At 35.5% G+C, this 25,884-nt stretch overlaps 1 protein-coding gene across 4 annotated transcripts in view; it reads right to left on the bottom strand.

Moving 5' to 3' along the window:
- Positions 1 to 25,884, bottom strand: part of Ranbp17 (RAN binding protein 17) — a 290,787-nt gene that overhangs the window by 221,981 nt on the left and 42,922 nt on the right. For all 4 annotated transcript variants that reach the window (XR_006846527.2, XM_046421366.2, XM_046421367.2 and 1 more), the window contains 2 exons: positions 14,024 to 14,129; positions 3,766 to 3,901 (listed from right to left, as the gene is read on the bottom strand). Coding sequence is in view for 3 of the 4 variants with exons in the window: in XM_046421366.2 (XP_046277322.1) it covers positions 3,766 to 3,901; positions 14,024 to 14,129 (242 nt within the window). In the remaining variant the exon portion in view is untranslated. The remainder of the gene's footprint in view (positions 1 to 3,765; positions 3,902 to 14,023; positions 14,130 to 25,884) is intronic.

Here is a 25,884-nt window from a genome sequence, read left to right as displayed (position 1 = left end):
TTTGAAGGGCACAGTCTCTGTCCCAGGGAGAAAATTCAATAGGAAGCAACATAGCAAAGTTGTTAACAGCCACAGGTTCTGAGTCAGTGTCCTTTTTTAAACCCTGTTTAAGCCAGTTTTAAACGGCTCCAAGCCTCAGTTTCCCTGTCTATAGAAAGAGAGTGTGGTAAAGACTATTTCCACGGTATTTTTTAAAAATATTTTTTTTAGTTGTCAATGGATCTTTCATTTATTTATATGTGGTGCTGAGGATTGAACCCAGGGTCTCACACATGCCAGGCAAGCACTCTATCACTGAGCCACGACTCCAGTCCCTTTCCACAGTGTTTTTTAAGAGTGAAATTAGATAACAATTGTAAATTTCTAAGCAAAGTATTTGGCCTAGACTAGCCATTCAATAAACATCTACAGCAAATACTTTTTCTAGAATGTACTTCTATCATATTTATCACAGGAATCTTCAGTAATTCCGCCCGGTCTCTGAAGCATTTATTTATATAAATTATATTCTGTTATTTACAGAGGTTTTTAATAAAAGTATTAAGATACTTAATATCATACCTTATTTTAAATTGCTGAATCATTTTACTGAGGATTGTGCATCATTTTCCAACTCAAGAATAAATCCTGAAAGTACTAAACATGAGTTCTAAGCCCAGTTCCTATACAATTCTACTAAATATGACCATTCATATTAGTAGAAAGCATACAAGTCATATGCCAGGCCCTTGGGGATGAGAACAATAAACAAGAGAGAAACCACATTAATCAAAATCACATTCCATACATGTTCTGCTAACAAATACTTAGCATAATAAATGCTAAAATGGGGGTATACAGGTGCTACAGAACAAAGCCAAAAGGATTTCTCTCAGAATCTGAGAGTTAAGAAGGGCATTCTAAAGGATAAGGTATCTGACATGAAAGATAAATAGGAATTAACACAAGACGGCAGAGAGGTAAAATTTGATTTTTAAAAACATTTCCCAGGCAGAGGGAATATTTTGTTCTAATATCTCAGAAATAGAGTGCCTAAGTATTAAAGCAGGAAGTGGCTGAAATGTGCAGAATAGCCTTGTAAGTCATATTCTGTGTAATAAATTAAATGAGATATTGCTTTAAAATGCTTGGCAGAGTTCCTGGTCCAAAAAATTTTTTTTGCTCTAATTGTTAAATATCACTGTTAACCAATACCATCCTCCTCTTGGCCATGATTTGGAATTAGACAATATACCCACTAAGAAATGAGCTAGCCTTCCTTAGTCAGTTGCCAGAAACAGGACAGTTCTCCTGGGTATCTATGGTTCCAAAATTCCCCATAGAAACCAAAGTTCACAGATGTTCAAGTCCCTTATATAAAATGGAACGGTATTTGCAAACAACCTATGCACATCCTCTCACATAATTTAAATCATTTCTAGATTTCTTATAATACCTAGTACAATTAAAGTGCTGGGAAAACAGTTGTCATCCTGTATTATTTAGGGAATAATAACAAGAAAAAAAGTCTGTCATATTCAGTACAAGTGTAATTTTCGGTTTTGAGTATTTCTGATACACAAATTGGTTGAATCCCTGGATGCGGAACCTGTGGAAATGGAGGGCTGATCATACAATACTTATTGAGTATATTCTTTGATTAGTAAGACAGGAACAGTAAAAACTGTGACACCTGTTTTAAGGAACAAAGAGTGTGGAGAGCTCCCAGAAGTAACAGGGCAAATGTCAGGAACCCACAAAAATGATTCCTGTTAAGAAAATCATCAAACGGATTAGAGAAATGAAGAGTGTGAAGTTAGCTTCACTTTGGGGTTAATAGGAATGCCCTAGAAATAAAGTCACCTTAGGACTGAACTCCTCTAATTAGCAGGGCAAGATACACACACCAAAAATGTTACAGGAATCAACACCACCCTGAGGATGTTTTTACTTTCCTAATATATAAGCCTTTTTCACAAAAAGAGAAACTAATTACAATTCACTTTTTCACAATTAATAATTTAACAATTACAATTATTAAAGTTATATATATGCATACACACACACATACACAAATCTCCACATGTATGTATATTATTTCAAATAAAAATTCTAGGGGAAAAATTCCAAATTTCATTGCTCTAAAACAATGTCTAATTTTATATATTTCTTTCTAAGTAATTTAAAGATAATAATTAGAAGGCTTTTCAATTCCACATTATACTGTTCTGATTTAAAAACCCAAGTCAAATGAATACTGGATTACAAATGTTTCAGGAGTATTCACTTTTGAAAAAGCAAAGTAACAAACTCTTTGGGGGCATTAAATAAGACAATATTATAATGTGACAGATCAACCTTTGAGTAACACATGTGAGAGTTGGTGTCTCACTGACAACTTAAATCATTTATTTCTACCTACTCCATTTTCTTTCTAATGAAAAAATTCTAAGAAAATTTTACTGATATTACTTCTGAGTGAATAAAATATCACAATATATTTGACTAAGGAAGCATTAAGCTATTATCATTTCCTTACAAAGCAAAGCAAAGAAAATTTTACCTGAAAATTTTACCTAAAAGATGATTCAAAATCAAATAAGTATTTTTGACATCCTACCATACAATTATCAGAAAATCCCAAGTAAACTGAAGGTTAAATTTCCTAGGACAAAAAAGCCCAAATGAGTGTATAAAGCTTATTTCAGGATTTTCAAATTAAAAAAAAAAAAAAATCCTTCAACATCACTACAACCTTATCTAAAATCTTATCCAAATGACATAAGAATATACTTAGAACTTCTTAAAAGTAGGAATTTAAAAAAACAAAAACAAAAACCCTTACAGATCTTACTTGGGTCCTAATAACAGTTGTCTCTCAGTATTTGGGGGAGAGTGGTTCCAGGATCTCCTCCTCCAGCTACCCAAATCCTCAGATACTTAATTACGTCCCATACATAAAATAGTATAGTATTTGCATATAACCTATACACATCCCTTTTGTACTATGAACCATTTCTAGATGACTTAAAATCCCTAACAAAATGTCGATGCTGGGTAAATAGTTGTTACACTGTACAAGGAAAAAGTTACAAGGAAAAAGTCTGTACATGATCAGTGTTCAATACAAATGCAATTTTTAAAATAATGTTTTCCATCTATAGTTGGCTGAATCTGTGGATACAGCATCTGTGAATATAGAGGGGCAAGTGTATTCATAAGTATATACTTAGGGCTCAAGTAGAAGTCCTCAATAATCTCTCATGTGCCTCACGATCAAATTGTGTACATTTGCTGATGCTAAACTTTAAATTATCATATTACAGTCCTCCCCACATTTACATGACTTAACTGTAGCCTTTCAAGTCCATAAATTCTCCTAATCATCACTATTTATCACATAAAAATGTCAAGGAATGAGTGGAATATATTAAAAACCACATTAATAAGTGTCAAAAAAAAACCAAAACCCAAATTACTGAAGAGCAAATTTTATTCCCAATCTTGAAATACAAAAGGCAAAAATCCATTAAAGTGTCTAAAACAATCCTAGCTAACAGTGATTAGCCATGTAAAAAAATATTTACCACTTCTCTGAAAGCCAATCTCCAAAGAAAATGTTAAATCTAGGTATAAAACAAATTAATTTCACATTGCATTTCAATACCAATTCATCAAATAAGTTCAAGTTACCAATTAAATTTCATTCAGTTCACAGCTGTTATACATGTGCGTATTTCTTCACCTCCAATAACATTTTAAAAATCTCTAGTAGTGAAAACCTACCTTTGAGGTTCTTTGAAGCTGATCACCAACATATGTTTTACGAAACTGATCCAAGAACCATAAAACTGCAAGCTCTATTTTCTCATTGGAACAGTGAGGCAATCCAGTATCCATTAAAGATATAAGCTGAAAAACTCTTTTCATGGAGAGAGAGAGAGAGAGAGAGAGAGAGAGAGAAAAGAAGCTTCAGTATAAATTCTTCAAGAAACATTGAGATACTTATAATAAATATATAATCAATGTAAAAAGTGGGGCATATAAAGTCCTAAAATCATTTGAAATCCTACCTATGAAAAAGACATTATATTATTATCTAATTCCTTCTAATCCTTTTTTCCTAAGACATATACACATGAATACAAATCTGCATATGAACATATAGACATTATTTTACTAAAAATTTCCACATATAAACACATGGCATATACATATAAATGAATAGTATACATACAGATATAAATAACTACATGCATATATTTTAACAAAAGAATGATATTTAATGTTTAGTTTCACATTTTATTTTTCACTATTTCTAATAATTATTTTATAATCACATGACTGTAAATTAAAATATCAAGAACTATACCCATGTTACATCACTCTAATTAGAGTCATAAAAGTTTTACCTAAACAAACCCAGAAGATGATTTTAATAAAATCAAACACTTTCAACACTAAACTATTATTTTACTATTAGTTATTTTAAAAATCATAAATTTTCTTATTACTATTATTAGAAATTATTACGAGAAAATCACTAATGGACTGAAGGTTAAATTTCCTAGAGAAAAAAACTTAAACAAAAAGTTTAGTCTTGAATTTTCAAAAAAGAAATTCTTCAACACTACCTACTTTTATTAACCCATTTTGTTCTGTTGTCCCAGATGTGGAACACCTCTAAAAGCTTTAGTATATTACACGTAACTACTTAACATAAATTTATACACACATACTACTAAGTACATACTACTAAGAATTAGTGCATAACACTTATAACATTATTAATGTAAGTCCTAGATTACGATTTCCATCCATTTTAATGTACTCACATCAATTTTGTTGAACTATTTCCAGAACTGAAAATTTGGGACTTACTGATTTATAATTTTCTGCTGGGTGGCTGCCAAGGGACTTGCATTAACAAAATCAGCATATCAGAATACTTTGAGACAGAAGCAGAAGTTGCTGAGGATGCAACACCCTTTTCCAAATAAATCTGCACAAAAGCAGCTACAACTGTCCCTGACCCACCTAATTCCTAGAATGCATACAAACACATTAAGAGTATGTGTTTTTACAAACATGGATGCTTTTTATAAGACTATATATACTCTTGCCAACAAATAAGGTTGAAAAAGGGCTATACATCCCCTCCCCCACACACTCTACTATGTGTGGTCTGAGCTAGCTTTCTCCATTTAACAATGTGTCTTGGAGGTCCTCTGTCAAACACAAAGGCTCCCTCACTCTCTTTGCAGCTGCTTAACGTTCCATTATAGGAGTGTGCCATAGTATTTTGACACATTCCCTTCTGATAAACACTAAGTTGATTTAAATTTTTCTTGTGACAAAAATGCTGAAAATACATTTTATGTGTATCTTTATAAAACACATTTCTAAATGGCATAGAATTCTGGTGTAGGCTTAGTATATATTTGTCTTATATGAGGTTGAAATTTTCATTTTTAAGTCATATGTATGTCCTTTCCTGGGACCTATTTGTGCATATTTTTGGTTGATTTTTTTTTTCCTACCAGGTTTTCTTTATGATTTCTGTAACATTTTACGTAATAGAGAACTAGACTTTTTGCCTATAATTAAGCTGTAAATAATTTTTCATTTATCTGAAATTTGACTATGGCGCTTTTAAAATTCCCCACGCAAAAGTTTTTGTTCTTTTTGTTATGCTGAAAATATTGTAAATTTTTTTATTTTATAGATTTTGTATAACTGCAAGATCTTACTTGAATCTGAGGTATTTTACTATTTTAATCTTTCATATTTATACCTCTATAACACATTTGGACTTATTACTAAATAATTTTACAAGGCACTATTTTTATGGCTGATAATATTGAGGTTCTGCCAAAATTTACTAATCTTATTTTGCATGTAAACTTATTTTTTTAAAAAATATTTATTTTATTAGGTGTAGATGGACACAACACAATGCCTTTATTTTTATGTGGTGCTGAGGATCGAACCCATCCCACCCATGCTAGGCGAGCGCTCTACCGCTGAGCCACAAACTTATATATCTAAATGAAACATAACAATTGCCCTCTCATCTATCCCTATGAAGATTTCTAGAAACAGAATGTCTAGGTCACAGGGTATCAATTTTTTTAAAACAGTGCATGTTGTCAAAGTGTTAAGAAAATATATTTTAAACCCATTTTATAGTGATCATTTGCTGTATTTATATTAAAATACTTTTTAAAAAGTTCCCTTCACGGGGCTGGGGATGTGGCTCAAGCGGTAGCGCGCTCGCCTGGCATGCATGCGGCCTGGGTTCGATCCTCAGCACCACATACAAAGATGTTGTGTCCACCGAAAATTAAAAAATATTAAAAAAAAAATTCTCTTTAAAAAAAAAAAAATTTCCCTTCACTTACCAACTATCTTCAGCCCTGCTAAGATTTACAAAAGAGAATCTACTGAAGAAGTAGGTTACTGTAACCATGTTTAGGTTTCTTCCCAAGATCATGTGTTTATCTGATTTTGGGAAGAGGGACAAAGATGACTTTTAAAGTCTGTGTACTGCTCAATTAGCAGATTGTTGGTGTAATTTTAAAATAAATAGATGCATACATCAAATTTCATCTCTGGATCCAGTTGACGTGTCAAGTGACTTAAAGAGGGATAGCTTGCTTTTAATTCTTTACTTTGTAGGACCTTCCTTCTACACAAGTTTTTTTTTTTTTTTACTCTATGTACTTTCTCTTATTTACTTTTATTTCCTTTCTATAGTATACATTCCCAAATCCAAGGATGATGTAAAACCAAAAGACAAGTTTGTTGGCCAGCCTTTATTACTCATATTAATCTGGTGAGTTACATCTCCCAGCAGGAAAGTAGGAAAGAATTCCCAGAAGGGTATATGATCCATTTGTCAAAGGAGTTTTGGTAGCTGTACAGGTTCAGCTGCAAGTGCCTAAAATCCAAAACAACAATGGCTTAAGCAATACAGATGTTTATTTCTCTCTCAAGCAAAAATCCAAGGCAGTGTCCAAGGCTGGCTGGTGCTCCGTGGTGCATCAGGGGCTCAGTTTCCTTCTGTCTTGTTGGTATACTAGCCTGCAGTCACTCTGCGCTCTAAGACAGCTTCTTCAGCTCCACCTGTTAAGTTCACACATTGCATCTAGCACTTTCACTTAACATCCAACTGCGCAGAACATAATCACTTAACCATATCTACCTTCAAGACAGGCCAGAAATTCTTATCTTTATTCAGAGTAGACATTTGCCCAGCAAAACACTTGGGTATTTTATTATTACAATGAAGAGAAGAAGAAATATGGGGGACAATTAGCAGTCTCTGCCGTGGTGTCCTTCAAAGAGTCATAGCCACCTCTAACAAGTGCATAAGATCAGTGCTTATATTTTACACACAAATAAGTATAATATCCACTCCCAATGTCAATGTAATAGCCTACATCTATTTTTTTCTTTACCTTAAATTATTTTTGGTTTAAAAAAGCTTGTAAGAAATAAAAAAGATAAATCATTAAAATATAAATCTTTAAAGAATTTTAATCCACACCATTTCAAATACAAAGAAATGGATATTGAATAACACTTGTTTATATTCCCCTGGATTACCAATTTAATAAGCATTCATTAAGTCAACAAATATTTGCAGGTCTACTGAAATTGAAATCAAAAATATATCAAAGGAAAGACAATAAAATAAGCAATTAGAATAAAGCATAACTAGTTCTAAAATAAATGCTATAAATAAATTGCAAAGATAACTAATATTCTGGGATGAAACAGGGTAAAGGGTACTAAAAGAGGAAGCATATGTGGCCACATACTGGGGGGGGGGGAAACGCTCATTTAAAACCTAAAAATGTTCAATATAGCTATGAAGTGGTGGGAGGTAAGGCTAGGGAGAAAGGCAGGTGTCAGATCATGAAAAGCCTGAAAAACCACGCTGATTTTTAATCATGGAGGAAAATCCATGAAAATCAGCGTGATGTCACCCCAGAGTTAAAGCAAAGCACTGACATAAACAGATCCATATTTTTGAGAATTTATCCTGGCTGCATAAAGGAAACAGCAAGGAATCAATTTAAAAACTACAGCACCAGTCCCAGGTAAAAGACGGCAGCAGACCCCTTGGGATAACGAGAAGGCAGCATGAATGCTAAAGAAAGGAAAAAAGGAAAAGCTGAGGACGACTCTTGGGATGCAGGCGTGGACATTGAGCGGACAGTGACAAGTCACAAGGAGGGAGTCAGGTTGAGGAACAGACAGAAGAGGTGAGTTTCATTTAAGCCACTGACCTGGACCTGCGTGTGGGATAGACCGTCCGCATGAAATAATTCAGTGTTTGGAGGCCAAAAGACAAGAATCACTAAAACCAAAGAGAAATGCCGAGACACTGCGGGCTCGACTGAGGCTGAAAACAGCGCATCAATGACAGTGAAACCTATCTACAGAAGTGTGCAATTTCTTTTATCATCACTCAACAAATTAGTGAAAACCCTAAACTCCCCCAGGGTTAAGTTTGTGCCCTGTAGGGACTAAAATCCGGTAGTGAACGTTACCGTCAAAGCCTACTCCTTCCTTCCCTACTGCATGGAATCCAGTGTGGAGCGGTGGTACGCCCACGGGAAACACAGCATGGAATGAATGCTGGCAGAACGGGGACGTGGAGGAGGCCACTTTGAAGGAGATGTCTGAGCAGATTAAAGGAAGTGAGGAGTGCTGAAGGGACACCCAGAAGCGCTCCCAGTAGGAGAGGTACAAGTGCAAGGCCTCTGAGGCCAGAGCACAATGGGAGGCTCAAAGGGCAGGAGGGCCAATGGGAGAGGGAGGAAAGGAGCAGGGCAGCAGAGGATGCTCTGGGTGACAGCTGGTGTCAAATGTCACAGGAGGCCCTGGAGCTTCTGACTAGATGAAGGGGGAGCAATGAGACCTGCCATGAAAGAAGCTCAAGTTGCCCACGTGAAACAGGGTTTGAGAAAAGCACTAGTGGTCAGAGTCTTCAGTGACCCATGACAGGTGACTCTGAGATGAGCAGAGGAGAGCAACAAGGGCAGGCAGAGCCAAAGAGAAAGAGTCTGGAAGAAGCAAACTGAGAGGATCCGTGACAGGTAAGACAAAACCCTGGGAATATCTTAAGAGGTTCACATTCGGTTATAGCAAAGTCTACTAAAATCACGGCAAAATTAGGTTAACTCAATTGGACTTCTGAGGCCTGAGTACATCAAGTTAAAGTAACATATTTAAATATGCTAAAGTAATCCATTTTAATTGTAAATTATCATAACATTGTAAACTTTTGATGTTAAAACAGCACATAGACTTCTGGCAGGAGTTGTAGGGTCTTCTTTTAATAGTCAGTGTCCTCCTCAGGGGTGGGCAGGTATCATGACCACATACAGAAGCCAACAGTATTACAGTTCTAGTCACCTGAAACTTCTTCATATGAAAGTGATATTTTACAATTTTATATGAGCTCATCCTAATTCAGAAACTCAATACTCTAATACACAATCACATTGTTCTAAACAAGGTGTGAGTCCTAGCACATACCCTACCTTGAATTTGTATAGCCCACCCTGCATATCCATCAACCCCACCACACCTCTCACCCATCCCCGATCCCTGGCACTTTCTTGTAGTCTCAGTAAGGATTCACAGTTCCTGCAGTTATAAATCCTCACCCCAGGGGAGAAAGAAGACCCACCACAGTTCCAGCCTGTAGTCCCAACTCCATAGGACCAAGAGAAAACTCTGGCTTCCCCAGTAGCTCTTCAAAGAGGTCACGATACACAACTAAAAAGTGTGGAAAATTAGAAACCCCAGTGGAAAATGTAAACCATTAGAAAGGGGTTGCAGAAAGAAGCCAACAGACAAATTGCTTGCCCTGAGCAGCCCCTACCATGGGCTGTTTTGAAGAACAGGGTTCCATGTGGCCTCTGGTGAAAATTCCTGTAAAAAGCAAGCAACCAACTATGTTTTCTCAGTAATGCACAGCCTTACACAGTTGACTGTCAAAGTCCATGGTAGCTGTGTGCTGTAAAGTTGTTGAGAACACTCGATCAGTGAATGCTGAATCACTGTTCCTAAGGGAAACAGAGGCTGAGGTTCCTACTAGCATCTGGCTGCATTTTTGTCAACAGATCATGACTTTTTTTGTTTTACTGCTTAAGGACACCATATATAATATATAATGTTGATTTGCTAACATTGAACTTGGGTGTGAACGAAGCTTCTCCAGCTCAGGTATTTTCTCAGTGAGGTACATGGAGAAGTACTACAGTTGGGTAAACAGTAAGAGCAAACAAAGAGCATGAAAATATGACGTATGTGGCACCAATTGAACTGCAAAGGGACACTTGTTTGGACAATGAAAGCTGAAGCAAGAATGCAGAGGACTGACTTTTATGCAAACTCTGTCCCACCTGCACAGGACAGCAAAGGCACCATGCAGACTGACTCAGGTGTGACAAACACATTCATCAAATAGGTGAATTCACAAAAACACAATGTGGAATAATGAATTGACTGCATTTGTCTTCTACTGGCTCCCCTATTTTCCCTGTTCTACTATTCCTTTCTGAAAAATGCACATTAATGCCCACTTTCAATAAAGCCCATAAGCTTTACCTAACATTGTTTTCTAGGTAATGCAGGCTAATATACAAAATAAATCTTATTTAAATATGTTTGCTGTTTAAGGAAAAAAATGATTGTTTCCTAATTTGCAAATGTATATTTGCTTTTTTTTCTATTACATATTTTCTCAGAAACACTGACAGTGTATATACTCCCCTACTTAGTGACAAAAGCATTTTTTCAAAAATTCAAACTACAACCAAAAGAATATGTAGTGGCCATTTCGATAAATATGTAATACCATTTTAAAAGATGATACAAAAGCAAATTTTTTAGTTGGTTAAAAATTAACTAAAGCATTTTAAGAAAGCCTCAAACACTTATTATTCATATTTTCAAGTAACTCAATTTGATATAGGAAATAATAAATCTTTAAAATAACTGAAAATATTTATGTCTATTCAGGTTCAAAAGTTGAAATAATTTGATAATTTAAAAGTTGAAAAAGGTATGGAATGAAAATAAAATTCGTATTCAAAATTACAATAATTTAAACAGGAATATATTTAGTATAATTATGAGAGAGAATATCAACCAGGTATAATGGTTTTAAGGACTTTACTAGGGTGACAGCATTGAAAGGCCTGGAAAAAGACACAAGAAATTTATTTTTATTTGTTAGCGCATTACAGTTATACATATTATTGGGGCTCATTCTGACATACTATAGAAGCATGCAATTTAATTTACTCCAGTTTAGACCTCAGGACTTTCCCTTTCCCTTCCCTCCTCCCTCTTCCTGTCCCCTTTCCTGAATTCTACCAGTCTTCCTTCTAGTTCTTTGTAGTTTTTTTTTTTTTTTTAATTAGTGCATTATAGATATACACAAAGGTGGAATTCACTGTGGTGTATTCATACGTGTACACAGGACAGTTTGATCAGTTTAATTCCACGGCTTCTCCCTTTTCCTGAAGACCACCGGTAAAAAGACACAAGAATTTTGCATAAAATATGATGATATTTCAAACCTCTAGAAGGTGGAATTGGTATTAACTGGTTAACACCAATATTCTGAATAGCAGAATATTGAGATCTTTTATACTGAATTATTTATTACAAATAAACTAGAAAAGATAATTACCAAAGAATATCAGATAAATAATACAGTTAACATAAAAAAATCACAAATATAAATGGCAAAACAGGAGTAGAAAATATTAGATGATAGACATGTAAAGCTTAGTGCTTTTGTAGTGGAGAGAGGGAGAATATTCTCAAGGTAGAAGTGAGGAACCTGAAAAATACCACGGCGTATTTAGGGCCCAGGACACAGGAGGCTTGGCCGAGAACGCAGTGCTCTAGAGGACATGTCACTAGGGGATAGCAGACATTGTTGTAAACTTTTATGTTGTCACAGAACACTTCTACAATACATAAGATAACTTTCGAATACTTGTGGGCTTTCATTTTGGTAGCTTTTTGATTGTTACACATATAATGGAACTAGAGTCTGTTTTCTGATGATTACTTTATCTCCTCAGTGCTTTTCTCCTCAGTCTATTGCACGGTGCTGATATACAGACTGCACAGTTAGTTGATCTTCATTTGTTCAGTTTTTTGTGATAGAGAGGATGTAGATGCTTGTCCCTTTTGGCTGCTCTAAAGTAAGACTTGCAAAAACTGAAGGTGTTGCCATTTGCATCAACTCAGAACACTAAGAAAAGAGGACTGCAAGTTCGAGGCTAGCCTCAGCAACTTAGCAAGCTCCTCAGAAACTTAGTGAAACCCTGTTTCAAACTTAAAAAAAAAAAAAACATCCTGGGGTAGTAAGTAGTAAAGCATCCTGGGGTTCAATCCCCGCTCCCCTCCCCTCTACTCCCCAGCCAAAAAAGAAGACATTGGTTACATAAAACTGACAACAGTAAGAATCCTATTATCTGGCATTCAACTGATGAAACTGATGAAAATGATAACTCTCATAGCTATGAGAGTTAAAATGATAACTCTTTGGGTTCAGAGGATAAACTTGCATAAGCTAGGTATATCTTATCCAAAAAAAAAAAAAAAAAACAGAAGCATTTCAGATTTCAGGGTTATTTGGATTTTGTAATTTTTGTAGACACTATGGAATGAGCATTCCTAACCTGAAAATCCAAAATCCAAAATGCTCCAACAAAATCTAAAACTTTGTGTCATGCTGGCACTCAGTTTCAGATTTTGGAGCATTCTGGATTTTGGATTTTCTCATTAGAGCTGTTCAACATGTACAGAAGGCCATCTGGTCATATGTACTGCAAGTCTGTAAAAAGCTACATACTCTCTTGACTAGCTGTTCAGCTTTCCAGAATGAACTCTAATGAAATTCTTTCAATTCACACAAAGATGAATGAAATAACATACCTGAAAGCAATTTATAATAAGGAAAAACTGAGAAACAATCTGAAGTTCCAAAAGCCAGGGTCTATTTAAATTACGGTACAATTTATAATATTTTAAGTCTATGTTAAATGTTCACAGTATTATATTTTATTTAAAGATGTATGTGTATGTGTAATACATCACTGTTTGCAAGGCAATGCTCTAAGTATTTTTAAAAATATTAACTTATTTAATTCTTTATTTTTTTTTTTAGTTGTATATGGACTCAATGCCTTTATTTGTTTTTATGTGGAGCTAGGAGGAACCCAGTGCCTCACAATTGCGAGGCAAATGCTCTACCACTGAGCTACAACTCTAGCCTCTCATTTAATTCTTATTAATAGTTCAAAATGATTATGGATTATTATCCTCTCCATTTTGGTTCAAAAAAACAATATTATAATAATTTTGGCTTAAAAAAGTTGGAAAGTACACATGTAGCATACATATACTCACATGCATTAATTTTAAAAACTCAAAGGGTCTTTACCAAAATTAAGGTAGTAATCTTGAAATTAACATGAGTTTTCATTTTATTTGAATTAAGTAACAAAAATGTGAATGACTCTAAGATGATATTAAAAATAAATCAGAATATGTGAAAAAAAAATCAATTCAATTGTACTATTTGCACACAGAAATATTCCTCAGTTTAGAACAGAAACACGTAAAGGATAATTCAATCGCTTCTTATGAAGGCCGTGGTCATTTGGTGAAACCTCTAGCCAACAATCATAAAGAAACTATTACTTTTTGACCACACATATGTGATCCTAATTTTCGCATGATCCCAATACATACCAATTTTGTAGCTTTATCAGGTCCTAAAGAGCAAAAGCAACCTACATCTTAATCACACTGTTGCAACAAATGTCTAAAAAAATTACTTACTGGAGATTTGACTTCTTAAATTGCTTAACCCCTAAATCTTGGTTTTTGTCCTCAAGAGCAAGGAAAATAACACGTTTCTCAAAATGCTTTAGCACATAATACTAACTCAATGACTAATTTCTTAACTCTTGATTTCTGTAGGTACATGACCAATACTTACCTACAGGATAACTCTCCATCCATAGCATCGTGCTCATCTGTACTGGTATATGTTAATCTTCCTCCTACAACTGTCCCAACTAAATAAACGAGCCATGCAAGACGTCCTGATAGAAAACAAAAAAGAAAAACATTTAGGAGCTATTGACAGAAATAAGGTTATTTTTCCAAAAATTACAAAATTAGCAAACTACCTCTTTTTCCATACAAGTTATCAGCTATTATAAATTCACTCTTGTTTTGGTGGTACAGGGGATTGAACCAGGGCTGACACACATGCTAGACAAGCACTCTATGTCCCTGGCCCATGAACTCACTTCTTTACAGAAAAGTAGAAAGCTGTGTTTTATCAAGGAAGTGTAACTGTGAGCATGGTACAGATTGTAGAACCAGATAAAAGGACTTCTGAATCTCAACTCTAACAATTTGCTATGATTTTGTACAAGTTACCATTAAGACTTATGAAAAAAGTAAATTTGATAACAAAACGGTAAATGCAATGTTTAGGACCAAAGCTTTTATTCAGTCAGGAAATACTATCATAACTCAATGACCAGCATCTTTTCTGAATGGTCAACGTCACAATGGCACCAGTCCCATCATTTTGAAGCTACTTGTACTTGGAACATAATAGTGGTAATAAATTCACTCCCTTTGTATTTTTATGTATGATTTTTAAAATTCCAAGGTTTTCAGTGTACCATTCACACTGTTTTACCACTGAGCCAATCTTAAGGCCAACAACAGCGGAGGATTAAGTAGTGATGCAAATGGCAACACCTTCAGTTTTTGCAAGTCTTACTTTAGAGCAGCCAAAAGGGACAAGCATCTACATCCTCTCTATCACAAAAAACTGAACAAATGAAGATCAACTAACTGTGCAGTCTGTATATCAGCACCGTGCAATAGACTGAGGAGAAAAGCACTGAGGAGATAAAGTAATCATCAGAAAACAGACTCTAGTTCCATTATATGTGTAACAATCAAAAAGCTACCAAAATGAAAGCCCACAAGTATTCGAAAGTTATCTTATGTATTGTAGAAGTGTTCTGTGACAACATAAAAGTTTACAACAATGTCTGCTATCCCCTAGTGACATGTCCTCTAGAGCACTGCGTTCTCGGCCAAGCCTCCTGTGTCCTGGGCCCTAAATACGCCGTGGTATTTTTCAGGTTCCTCACTTCTACCTTGAGAATATTCTCCCTCTCTCCACTACAAAAGCACTAAGCTTTACATGTCTATCATCAAACACAGACACTACTGATGCAATTATCAACTCTTCTTCAGATTATTACTCCTTTTGAAGGTATTGGTTCCTGGCTCACTGTCACTCTTTCCAACAACACTTCTATCATAATCGCTACTGATTTCAATCTCTCCAAGGATGAATTTTTTTACTTCAACAACCCTTTGGTCTACTAAACATCTCCAGTCCATAATCTATCACCTTTTTAAAAATATATATATATTTTTTAATATCTTTATTTTGTTTACTTATTTGTATGTGGTGCTGAGGATTGAACCCAGGGCCTCGCACATGCTAGGCAAGCGCTTTACGCTGAGCCACAACCCCAGCCCCTCTATCACCTTTTTAAAAATGAACTTTACTGAAATATCATTCACATACCATACAATGAACATATCTAAAGCATAAAATCCAATGCTCTACAGTGGATTCGTACCCCACTGTGTACCCCACTGCCACAATACAATATGGAATATTTTCATCTCTCAAACTAAATCCCATAGTCACTGGAGTCACTATGCTTTCTGCCCAGACTTCACCCTAAGCAACCACTAAGCTACTTTACATTTCTTTATCCTTTTCCCATTCCACACATTTCATGCGTGGGATCACTTAGCTTATTTTCAAGATTCATCGGATTCCAACATGCATCAATACTTCATTATTTTTTATAACTGAATAACATCACACTGTTTGAACATTTAATATTGTCATAAAAGTTCTTTATATATATTCTAGATATAAGCCCTTTCCAAGTTACGACATATAAATATTTTCTACCATTTTGGGGTTCGTTATGTTTTCACTTTCTTGATGATGTTCACTGAACCACAAAATTTTTAAATTTTGATGTAGTCCAATTTATTTGTTTTTTTTGTTGCCCATTTTGGTGTCCTAAGAAACAAAATCATGATTCTCCCTAAACACAAATCATGACTTACTCCTCTGCCTTCTTCTAAGGGTTATACAGTCTTAACTCTTACATTTAAATCTAAGCATTCCAGTCCTGACACCAAAATGGTGAATAAAGAAGAATTCAGGTGACTCCAGCCCCAGTTGTCGTCTGATTACAGTATCTGAGACATCCCAAAGAAGAACAATGCATCTGAGATTTATTCATGTCCAGAAATTCAAAGATAATAAAACAAATTGTTGTTTGACAAGTCACCAAGTAGTGACAAAAGATCACCAGAACACAACCCTCCAGGTATCCATTTACTCCTTCCTTGCTAGATTTTGTAATTTTGTTCTTAGTACTAATGGCTTTCTAACCTGATTTGTATTCTATATATTTATCTTGCATCATTACCTGTCTATTCCAATGGAATGGAAAATATACGTGATCTCGTATTTTTATATATTGAGTTTTCTATTGCATCTCCAGAGCCTAGAACAGTGCCTGGGCCCATAGCTATCTACAGACAAGGGTGATGAGTTAAGAAATCATTACCCAGAAAATACAACATGAGAGAAAAGTTAATATCAGTTCTGAAAAATATTAAAATATACTCATTATTAAAAATGACTGTTAATGGTGATTATATTTCTATTGCTTAATCTCAAAGCACAGTCAATCAAAGATGTGATACAATTGATCCTCATTGGATGTAGATTCCATTATTTGAGAATTTATTTGGTAAAACTTATTTGCAACCCCAAAACCAATACAGAACTGTGACATGTGACAAGCAGTGAAGATTCTGAGTTCAATATGAAACACTGAACAGGTGAACACAGTGACACTCTGCCTTCTCACTTCAGCTTCACACTACAGACAAGTCTTCTTCTCGGGGCCTATTTATCATAACTCTCACATTTTTAGTTTTTTGCTGGTGACTTCACTGTTTGTGATGGACAAGTGTCACACTTCAGTGCTATGTAGTGTTCCTAACTGAACAAAGCCTGCTATGTGTTTTAAGTATAGCATGTACGTGTCCCATAAGCTTTGCTCAGGCTTGAGTCACCACCGTGCTCTTGGCTGTGAGTTTAATATTAAAGCACCAACAATTTGTTTTTTAAAAGGTGTCTTTAATAGAAACACACATAAGACAAGGGTATGTGTTCCAAATGTCATGATCAGAGTCCCACAGGAGCAGTGGTTCAGTATTGGCTAATTCAGTGTTCACAGTGACTCTACAGACTATGACTACCAAATAACAAGAATCAGCTGTACTTTTCAGAATGCTGGAGATCACTGTCACTAGAGTATACTACAACTGTGTGAGGAACATGTTACAAGCTTTCTACAATGGAGTGAGCCTGAAATATGGCAAGCATAATTTTTGGTGAATGTAATGTTTTATTTACCCTAAGGGTGTCACTATTTTTAAAATACTCTGCTATAAATAATTTCTTGAAGTGAAAAATATAATGTAAATATAAATAATCATCTCACTTTTATATTTATCCACTGAGATTTTTAAATGTCAGTTGTCCTAAAGCAAGTTTTATTACTGCTAAAAATAACAACATTTACATAGTAGTTACTGTACACTAAGCAGTGGAGTTACGCAATATTTAAGAATTTTTAAGTTCTTTCCTCTTTTTCAAAAGTCTGTTATAACAAAAGCCAGTTATAATTAGCTATCTATGCTTTCTTAATGCTGTCTGCAAACAACCCTTTAAAATGGAAAAAAAAAAAAATCCAAGCAGAAGACATTCAGAAAAAGCTGACTAGTACCTATTGTATGTCATGTTATATGGTAGATATAATTCAATATGAATATGTATGAGGGAGAGTGAAATGGGAGCAGAAACTTCATGCCTAAGAAATTGAACCTGACTTCTGCAATGGCAGACCGACCAATGAATTTCTCAAAATTTAAATGTTTGTTGCTTAATTCATTTTATTATGACCTTGAAATTAAGCCGTAAATATCAAAGAATGTCAATGCATGTGATGAGTTTAAAAGAACTTTTTTCTAAATTTATGGTAAGTTTTGAATGAAAATTTATTTATTTGGAGAAATAAGAGTGTATATTACATTTTCTTTGTTTGGGAAGTAATGGTTTATGGAACTGAAAAGTAGATATTAAGACTTAGAAACTTATGCTGAGCTAAAATTAGTATTAGAAATGAACAATAATATATAGAAGCATTAGTACTAAGCTATCAAATATAATCTTGGTATTTAGCTGGATAATATGGTATTTCTTACACACATTAAACCATTCCCTAAACCTCAACAATTTTAGACTAAAAGTGTTCAGAAATTTTAAAAAAAATTAATTAGTTATTTTGAGAAATAAGCCAGACACAGAAAGAAAACTACTGCAAGGTCTCATTTATACTAGGAATCTAAATAAATGTGGTAGGGGGTGGGGACACGGACACACACACACAGACTGGTGGTTACCAGAGGCAGGGAGGCGAGAGATTAGGTCAAAAGGTACAGACTTGCCAGTTACATGGGATGAGAGCATCTAGAGATCTAACACGCAGCAAGGAGACCACAGTTAATAATACTGTACACTGAAAATTCCTGAGGGAAGATTTTAGGTGCTCTTATCCACCCCACCCCCAGACACGTTATGCTTTGGATATGAGGTGCCCCTCCAACCATGGACTAAACCTCTGAAATTTGGGCCCAAAATAAACTTCACCTTCTAAGTTGTTCTTGTTATGTGTTTTGAGTCAACAGCAATGGAAAGCTGACTTAACACAAAAACTGGTACCTGACCATGTGGTTTTCAAGCATTTGGAACTGGCCCATTGGAGGAATTTGGGAAAGTTTAAAGAAGCAGGCTGGAGAAGAATGTTGTAAACACTCTGATGGGCAATTCTGGTAGGAGTTCAGGAGACCAGAATGCTTACAGGAATGTGAACAGTAAAGACTGTGCTCAGGAGGTTTCAGAGGGGAATTGAACTTGTGGCCACACATTACCACCTGGCAAAGAATCTGTCTGCATTGTGCCTATGTCCTGAGACTTTTGTGTGAGACTTCATTTAAAGGTGATATACTAATTAATCTGTCAGGAAATTTCAAGGCAGTAAAGCATTCAGGTGGTGGTATGAGTATTGCTGATGGCTTTTAACCAGGTTTACTGTGAAAAGCCAAGAGGAATAATTTGAAAACTTGTAGTCTGGCCAGAGAAGATGCCCATGTGAACTGGGGCTAAGGAAATTACAGCTATTGAAGAGCTTATTGGAGAAGCTAAGTACTCTGCATAGACATGATAGGACGTATGCCTGAAGGGCACCTCAGGAATCAACAAGACCACACCTATCAAAAACTCAAGAGTGTGAAACAGAAAACTTCCTCCTAGCAGGGAATCCTGCTAGGAAGTTGTTTCCACAGTTTTTGTTTCATAGTGCTCAGCTGCCCAGGCATTTGGGATGCTGCTGCCATGGGACAAGGGGACCTGGCTACTATTCAAGGTGGCAGTGGACCTTGACATCACCCACATGGTGTTGGTTCTGCAGGAACACAGAATGCTAGGGTTAAAGGGTCATGGAGACTTTCACCAAGATTTCAAAAGACTACAAGCCAGGCAACGCATGGTAGGGTCAGAATCACTGGAGGTGGCCTGAAAGATTAATGTGTAAAGCTGTGAGAGTGAAGCAGAAGCTTGAATGCAGCTCCCTGGGATTAAGAGATTCCAGTAACACAAGGGAAGCTTCTGGCTGCAGTTAGAACCAACCTAAGAGAGAGGTCATGTGAACTGCAACCAGCAAGGATGTAGGAATGGGCTTCACAAGTCCTTGAAGATCACATCTTACCGCCATGCACCCCAGATGCTGGACATGGAGCTACAGACTTTGCCCCACTGAGTTTTGGTCATCTTTGGGTCTCATTCCCTTTAAGCCCCTCTTCCTCTATCTTAGAATGAAAATGTTTACTGTGCCATTGTATTTGGGATATATGTCATGAGCTTTAGATTTTTTAAAAAATATTTTTCAGTTGTCAATGGACTTTTATTTATTTATATTCGATGTTGACAATCGAACCCAGTGCCTCATGCATGCTAAGTAAGAGCTCACCACCAAGCCACAACTCTAGCTCCAAGCTTTTGATCTTTACAAGAGCTAAAAGACAAGAATTTGCCTTGAGTCTCAGATGAGACTTTGGACTTGGACATCTAGGCAATACTGGAACAGTTAAATTATAGGAACTCTTGGAGATGGACTGAATGCATTTTGCATTGTGAGATGGACACGAGTTTTGGGGGCCAGGGAATGAATGTTACAGTTTGGATATGAAATATCTCGCTAAAAAGCTCATTCTGGCAATGGAGCAATGGAGTTGGCCAACCATGAACTGAACTTCTGAAACCATAAGCACAAAATAAAACTTTCCCTCCTCTAAGTTGTTTTTGTTGAGTGTTTTGGCCATAGTAACAGAAAGCTGGCTAACAATAATGGATAATATATTTTGCTTAACTGTGGTATTCATTGCACTATGCATATCAAAATGTCATGCTATATACCCTAAATATGTATTTTTTTAAAGGGATCTATTTTGGTAAAAGAACTGCATTCACAACATTTAAAGAACCACATAAACCCACAAATCTAAGTTACACTTAGGGAGAAAAAACCTGATACACGAGTTCCCATCTATAATTTTTTAAAATTCTCCTTGTATATAAGACTAAATTTCTATTCTAATTTTCCATTTTTCTATTATCCTGAAATGTTCAAAGCACTTGTTTTAGCAGCTGTTCAAGCACAGAACATTTTTTCCTTAACAAAATAATTATTGCTGTAATAATCTGTAATTATGGTTTATAACTGCAATAATCCCAAAGAAATCAGTCATTATCATAGATCACAAGTAATCGTTAACTACTGTTAATGACCTATTTCTTAGGGATTATTGTTTTCGTAAACCATGACCATATCACCACAAATACAAAAAAGCAAGACAATATAATACAAATGAGATCATAATAATAAACTTATTTTGTAACATTAAAAGCCATTAAGCATCTAAATTAAAGCACACATAACGAGAGCATATAATTTTCTTTGTTCAACACTAACTGAAGTGTTTACTCTGTACAAAAGAAACTGAATACTACTACACACAATGTACAAACTAGAGCCATGTTAGGCAATTTTTTCTTGATAACAAAAAACAAGTATTTTTTAGCAAACAGCAGAAATCTTTAAAAGGCAGAGAGATTTCTTCTCACTGACCTTTTGACTGAAAGGAAGGAAACAAATACTTATTAAAATTTTTCTATGGATCATGTATATTTGAAGTGTTATTTTATGAAAACTAAATAATGTGTCCAACCATAAAAACTTCTTCTGGTCTGACAATTTATCCAGTACAGACCTATTAAATATTGTTAAATTATTACACTTCAGTTAAGGCCACTCATGTATCTTTGAATGTATCTATACTTTCATTCAACATCCTTTTGAAGGAAAACAGGTCTTAGATTTTACAACTGAGCTATTTTACATTTTATTGTAATATTTAGTGTATATAAATGCATATCTGTAATGTATATGAAATAAGACAAAATAAATAAAATACCCCCAGAACCAATAGCATTACCAATACTATCACACTGTCTCCACACCATTCCCTGAGCTTTCCCCTTTACCTACCACCCTGGAGGCAACCAGGATCCTATACTTGGTGCTTGCTATTTTTTGAAATTTTAGTTTTATCACTTATGCATACACTTGTTTGGGACTTTATTAAAAGTTTCATTCTGTAAGTAACTTCTTGAGAATTGCTTTTCTTCACTAAATACTTGACATTTATCCTTATTGAATACACCTATAGTTCATTCATTTTTATTGCTATATAATAATCCATTGTATAAATAAATTATAATCTGTTTATCCATCTTCAGGTTGATAAGAATTTGAGCTGTTTCCACTTTTTGTCATTATAAGCAATAATGGCGTGAACATTATTTCATATACTGTATTATCTTATGCAGAGAGGACACATATAAAAGTAGAAGTACCAAGTCAGTAGGTATTCAAATATTTCACTTTTAAGAGAACATCAAATAGTTTTCTATTCCATTTACAATGGATTGCTTTTATACTCCTACCAAAAGTGCATAAAAATTCCCTTTGAACCACATTCTAAGAATTCTTGTTTTCCCAGTGTGATGGGTAAAAAACCATAATCCATGTAGCTGATTAGTAAGGAAGCCGAGCACTCTCTCATATCTATGTACCATTTGTGTTTCTTTCTTTCTTTTTTTTTTTTTTGCAAAATGCCCATTAGGGTCTATTGATACTTTCATAAAGAATTGGTGGGTAGGTGTGTGTGGGTGTGTGTGTGTGTTGTAAACACCTTTTCTCAGTTCTAATCTTTTAAAAATTTTACCTGAGTCAATTTTAATAGTTTATATCTATTAATTTATTCATTTCGGATTTCTTAATTTACTGACATCAGAAAACACTAAGAATGACTTTTATCTTTTAAATCTTTGCTGTGTCTACAATCACCTTTAGTTCCTAATATTATTTATTCATAGATTTTCTTTTCTTTTAGGTTTAGGGTTCTGTGTGTGTGTGTGTGTGCGTGTGTTTGGTACCAGGGACTAAACCACTGGAGCACATCCCCAGCTCTTTTTACTTTTTATTTTGAGACAGTGAGGCCTAAGCAACTTAGCAACACCCTAAGTGGCTAAGGCTCACTTTGAACTCAAGATCCTCCTGCCTCAGCCTCCCAAGATGCTGGGTTATAGATATACACCACCAAACCTGGCAATCTTATTGGTCTTTTTTTAAAACATCCTTTCTTCTTCTTTTTTTAAAAACTGTCAGTGGACCTTTATTTATTTATTTAGTATATATTTTTTGTTGTAGATGGACACCACACCTATTTGTTTATTTTTATTTATTTATTTTTATGAACCCAGTGCCTCACACATGCTAGGCAAGCGCTCTACCATTGAGCCAAAACCTCAGCTCTCTTATTAAGTCTTTAGAAAGATCTAGCTTCTAATATTTTTATTCTGAGTCTATGTTTTTTAGTTGATTTCTGCTCTTTGTTTCTTCCTTTCTCCTTCCACAGAATTTAATTTGTTCCTTTCATTTCGACTTCTCCAGGTAGATGCTTAGGTCACATCATTTTAGCCTTTTCTTCTTTTCTAATATAAGCTTTTGTTCAGTGTATTTCCTTTAAATTAAATTTCCTACTGCATTCCAAAAAATATTATAATTACATTATTGTGTAGCTCTATTTTTATTTTTTAAATTGTAATTTTTAAATTAGAAAACAAATATACAATTTGGAATGGATTTGAGGCAAACTGTACTATAAGCAGGTTTTTTTTAAGTGGCTAAACAAAGTTTAAAAAGCAAGTAATAATAAAAGAAAATGTTTCTAGTACAGGATCAGCAGCACACACAAAGTGTACAAGTACCTGAATATAACACTCACTGTGCAATAGTGCTACTTGTAAGCACACATTATTGACTGTCTACAGACCATGGAGGATCACAACTCCACATTTCAACAATATGCTGACAGTTCCTAAAGAAAACTCCCTTCAAAAAGGCAATAACCTAGGTATTCCCTCTTTTGACAAACTCAATCTAAGTTTGGATGTGCCAAAGGGCTTGGATATACAGAGTAAGACGCATGAAACACATCATTTGACCAATTTTCTAAAGTAAGGTTTGAAGACAGTGACAATTAGGGTAGAAAATACAGAGAAATAAAAATTCTAATTACATGCGTATTTTGTCACAGTAGGTGGAAACTTTTCACAGGTATGTTAAGAAGAAAAAGCAAACAATTTTGTACAAGAAAATTTGTAGATTCTGTAAAATTTCTTCATCTGCTGTCATCATATGCACAAACCTGTCATAGTTTACTTGAACAACAATGCCAATATCTGCTTCCCTGGTCATGGTCACTCCCTCAGCCTCTTGTTAACTTCTGCCCAGGGTCAGCACACAGTGACACTCTGTTACACTAAGAGAGCCACTGCCATCTGTCTCAAAAACATCAAATGCTTCTCTAATTTTTTTTTCACTTACTCTTCCATCTTTTTTTCACCACTGTCAAAAATTCAGAGGAGTGACCTGTGTTGTGTTACATCGATATCCAGATCATGAATCATGTCCTGGGACTCTGCCTCTGAGGGATTCAGCCCCAGAGCTCTCCTGACAGCCTCCAGCCCCCTGCTGGGGCAGTTCTGTCAGCACACTCACCCAGCAGCGGGAAGCTCCTTCAGTTCTGCACTCTGCTTTTTGGTCAGCTGCTCAGCCACCACAAGCCTCAAGCTTCTCAGACGCACCCACACACTCCATTTACTCACTTCACTGCACTAATGTGAAGCTCTAGTTTTAAACTGCCTTAAGGATGGCTTCTCCCATCTCTAAATTACTTGGAAGTGTATTTTTAAAACTCTTAGTAAAGATCTGTTGGTAGCAAACATTCTGCAGGAGTTATTTTTGCCAGACTCTATTCTCTCTCTCTTTTTTTGGTACCAGTGATTGAACCCAGGGGCAATTAACCACCAAGGCACATCCCTGGCACTCAGTATTTTGAGACAGGGTCTAGCTAAGTTGCTGAGGCTGGCTCTGAAATTGTGATCCTCTTGCCTCGGCATCTGTTGGATTACAGGTGTGTACCACTAGGCCTGGCCTTTGCCCAATTCTTTAAGAATGATGCTTCGCCATCTTGGTTTCCATTGTTGCTGCTGAACAGAGAGCCACCATTTCACATGACTCTGTAAGTGACCTTTCTTCTCTGGCCACCTGTACTACCTTCTGCTGGGGAGTACCCAGTTGAACAGGGCGGTGCCGTTTCTAGTTTTGGACTGACGTATGCCAGGCTTGCTGTACTAGTGGATTCACATTCTCCATTAATTCAGAAAAACTCTGAGAGTCTCTTTGGTCATCACCTCTGCTCTGCCCTCACTGTTCTGTCCTTCTAGAATTCAACTGGATGTACTGAACATATGTCATACCATCTTTTAAATTTTCATTTTCCTTAATCCTCCGCATTCTTGAAAATTTATTTAGAACTGTTAGTTAACAAATTTCTTCCTTAGTGGGACTAATTCACTATTTAATAAACACTTCCATTAAATTTTAGAACACAAAGTTTTCAAAAAGATTTTTAAAGTTTTTTTCACATCGTCCTGGTCAATTTCACTTTTCACACTCCCTACTGTTTGTTCATGTGTGATTCTATTTTTCCTTTAAACATTTCATATATAATTATTTAATATCCTGGGATGCGGTTGTGGCTCAGGGATACAGCGCTCGCACAGCAGGTGCAGGGCCCTGGGGTCAATCCTTAGCACCACATAAAAATAAATAAAGGTATTGTGTCCAACTACAACTAAAAAAGAAATATGAAAAAAAAAATTTAAAAAAATCCTTATAAAATTCCAACATCTGAAGGGTCTTTGGGGGATCCTAATTTTTGTTAAAAATACTTATTTGGTTGATTTAATCTACAGATTCCCAAAGCCCTAAATTATGGCTGTTATTCTTCAGAGAAGACCTGAATTTACTTTTCTGGAATCCAGGAATCTACCAATTTGGGGCCACGTCATCCCCTTGCAGAGGCTCAACCTAACGCAGGAGTCTCAGATGTGGTACCCTGACCTCAGGCTCTGTCATCAATTTTATCACTGATATTGATAATCTACCTTTCAGAGCAACCCTGACCCTGCCTTTG

The sequence above is a fragment of the Marmota monax genome, unplaced genomic scaffold, assembly GCF_021218885.2.
Source record: "Marmota monax isolate L192 unplaced genomic scaffold, Marmota_monax_Labrador192_F-V1.1 WCK01_AAM20220418_F8-fsc00084, whole genome shotgun sequence".
In the NCBI taxonomy this organism is placed as follows: Eukaryota; Metazoa; Chordata; class Mammalia; order Rodentia; family Sciuridae; genus Marmota; species Marmota monax.
This window is presented reverse-complemented; position numbering and strand designations above follow the sequence as displayed.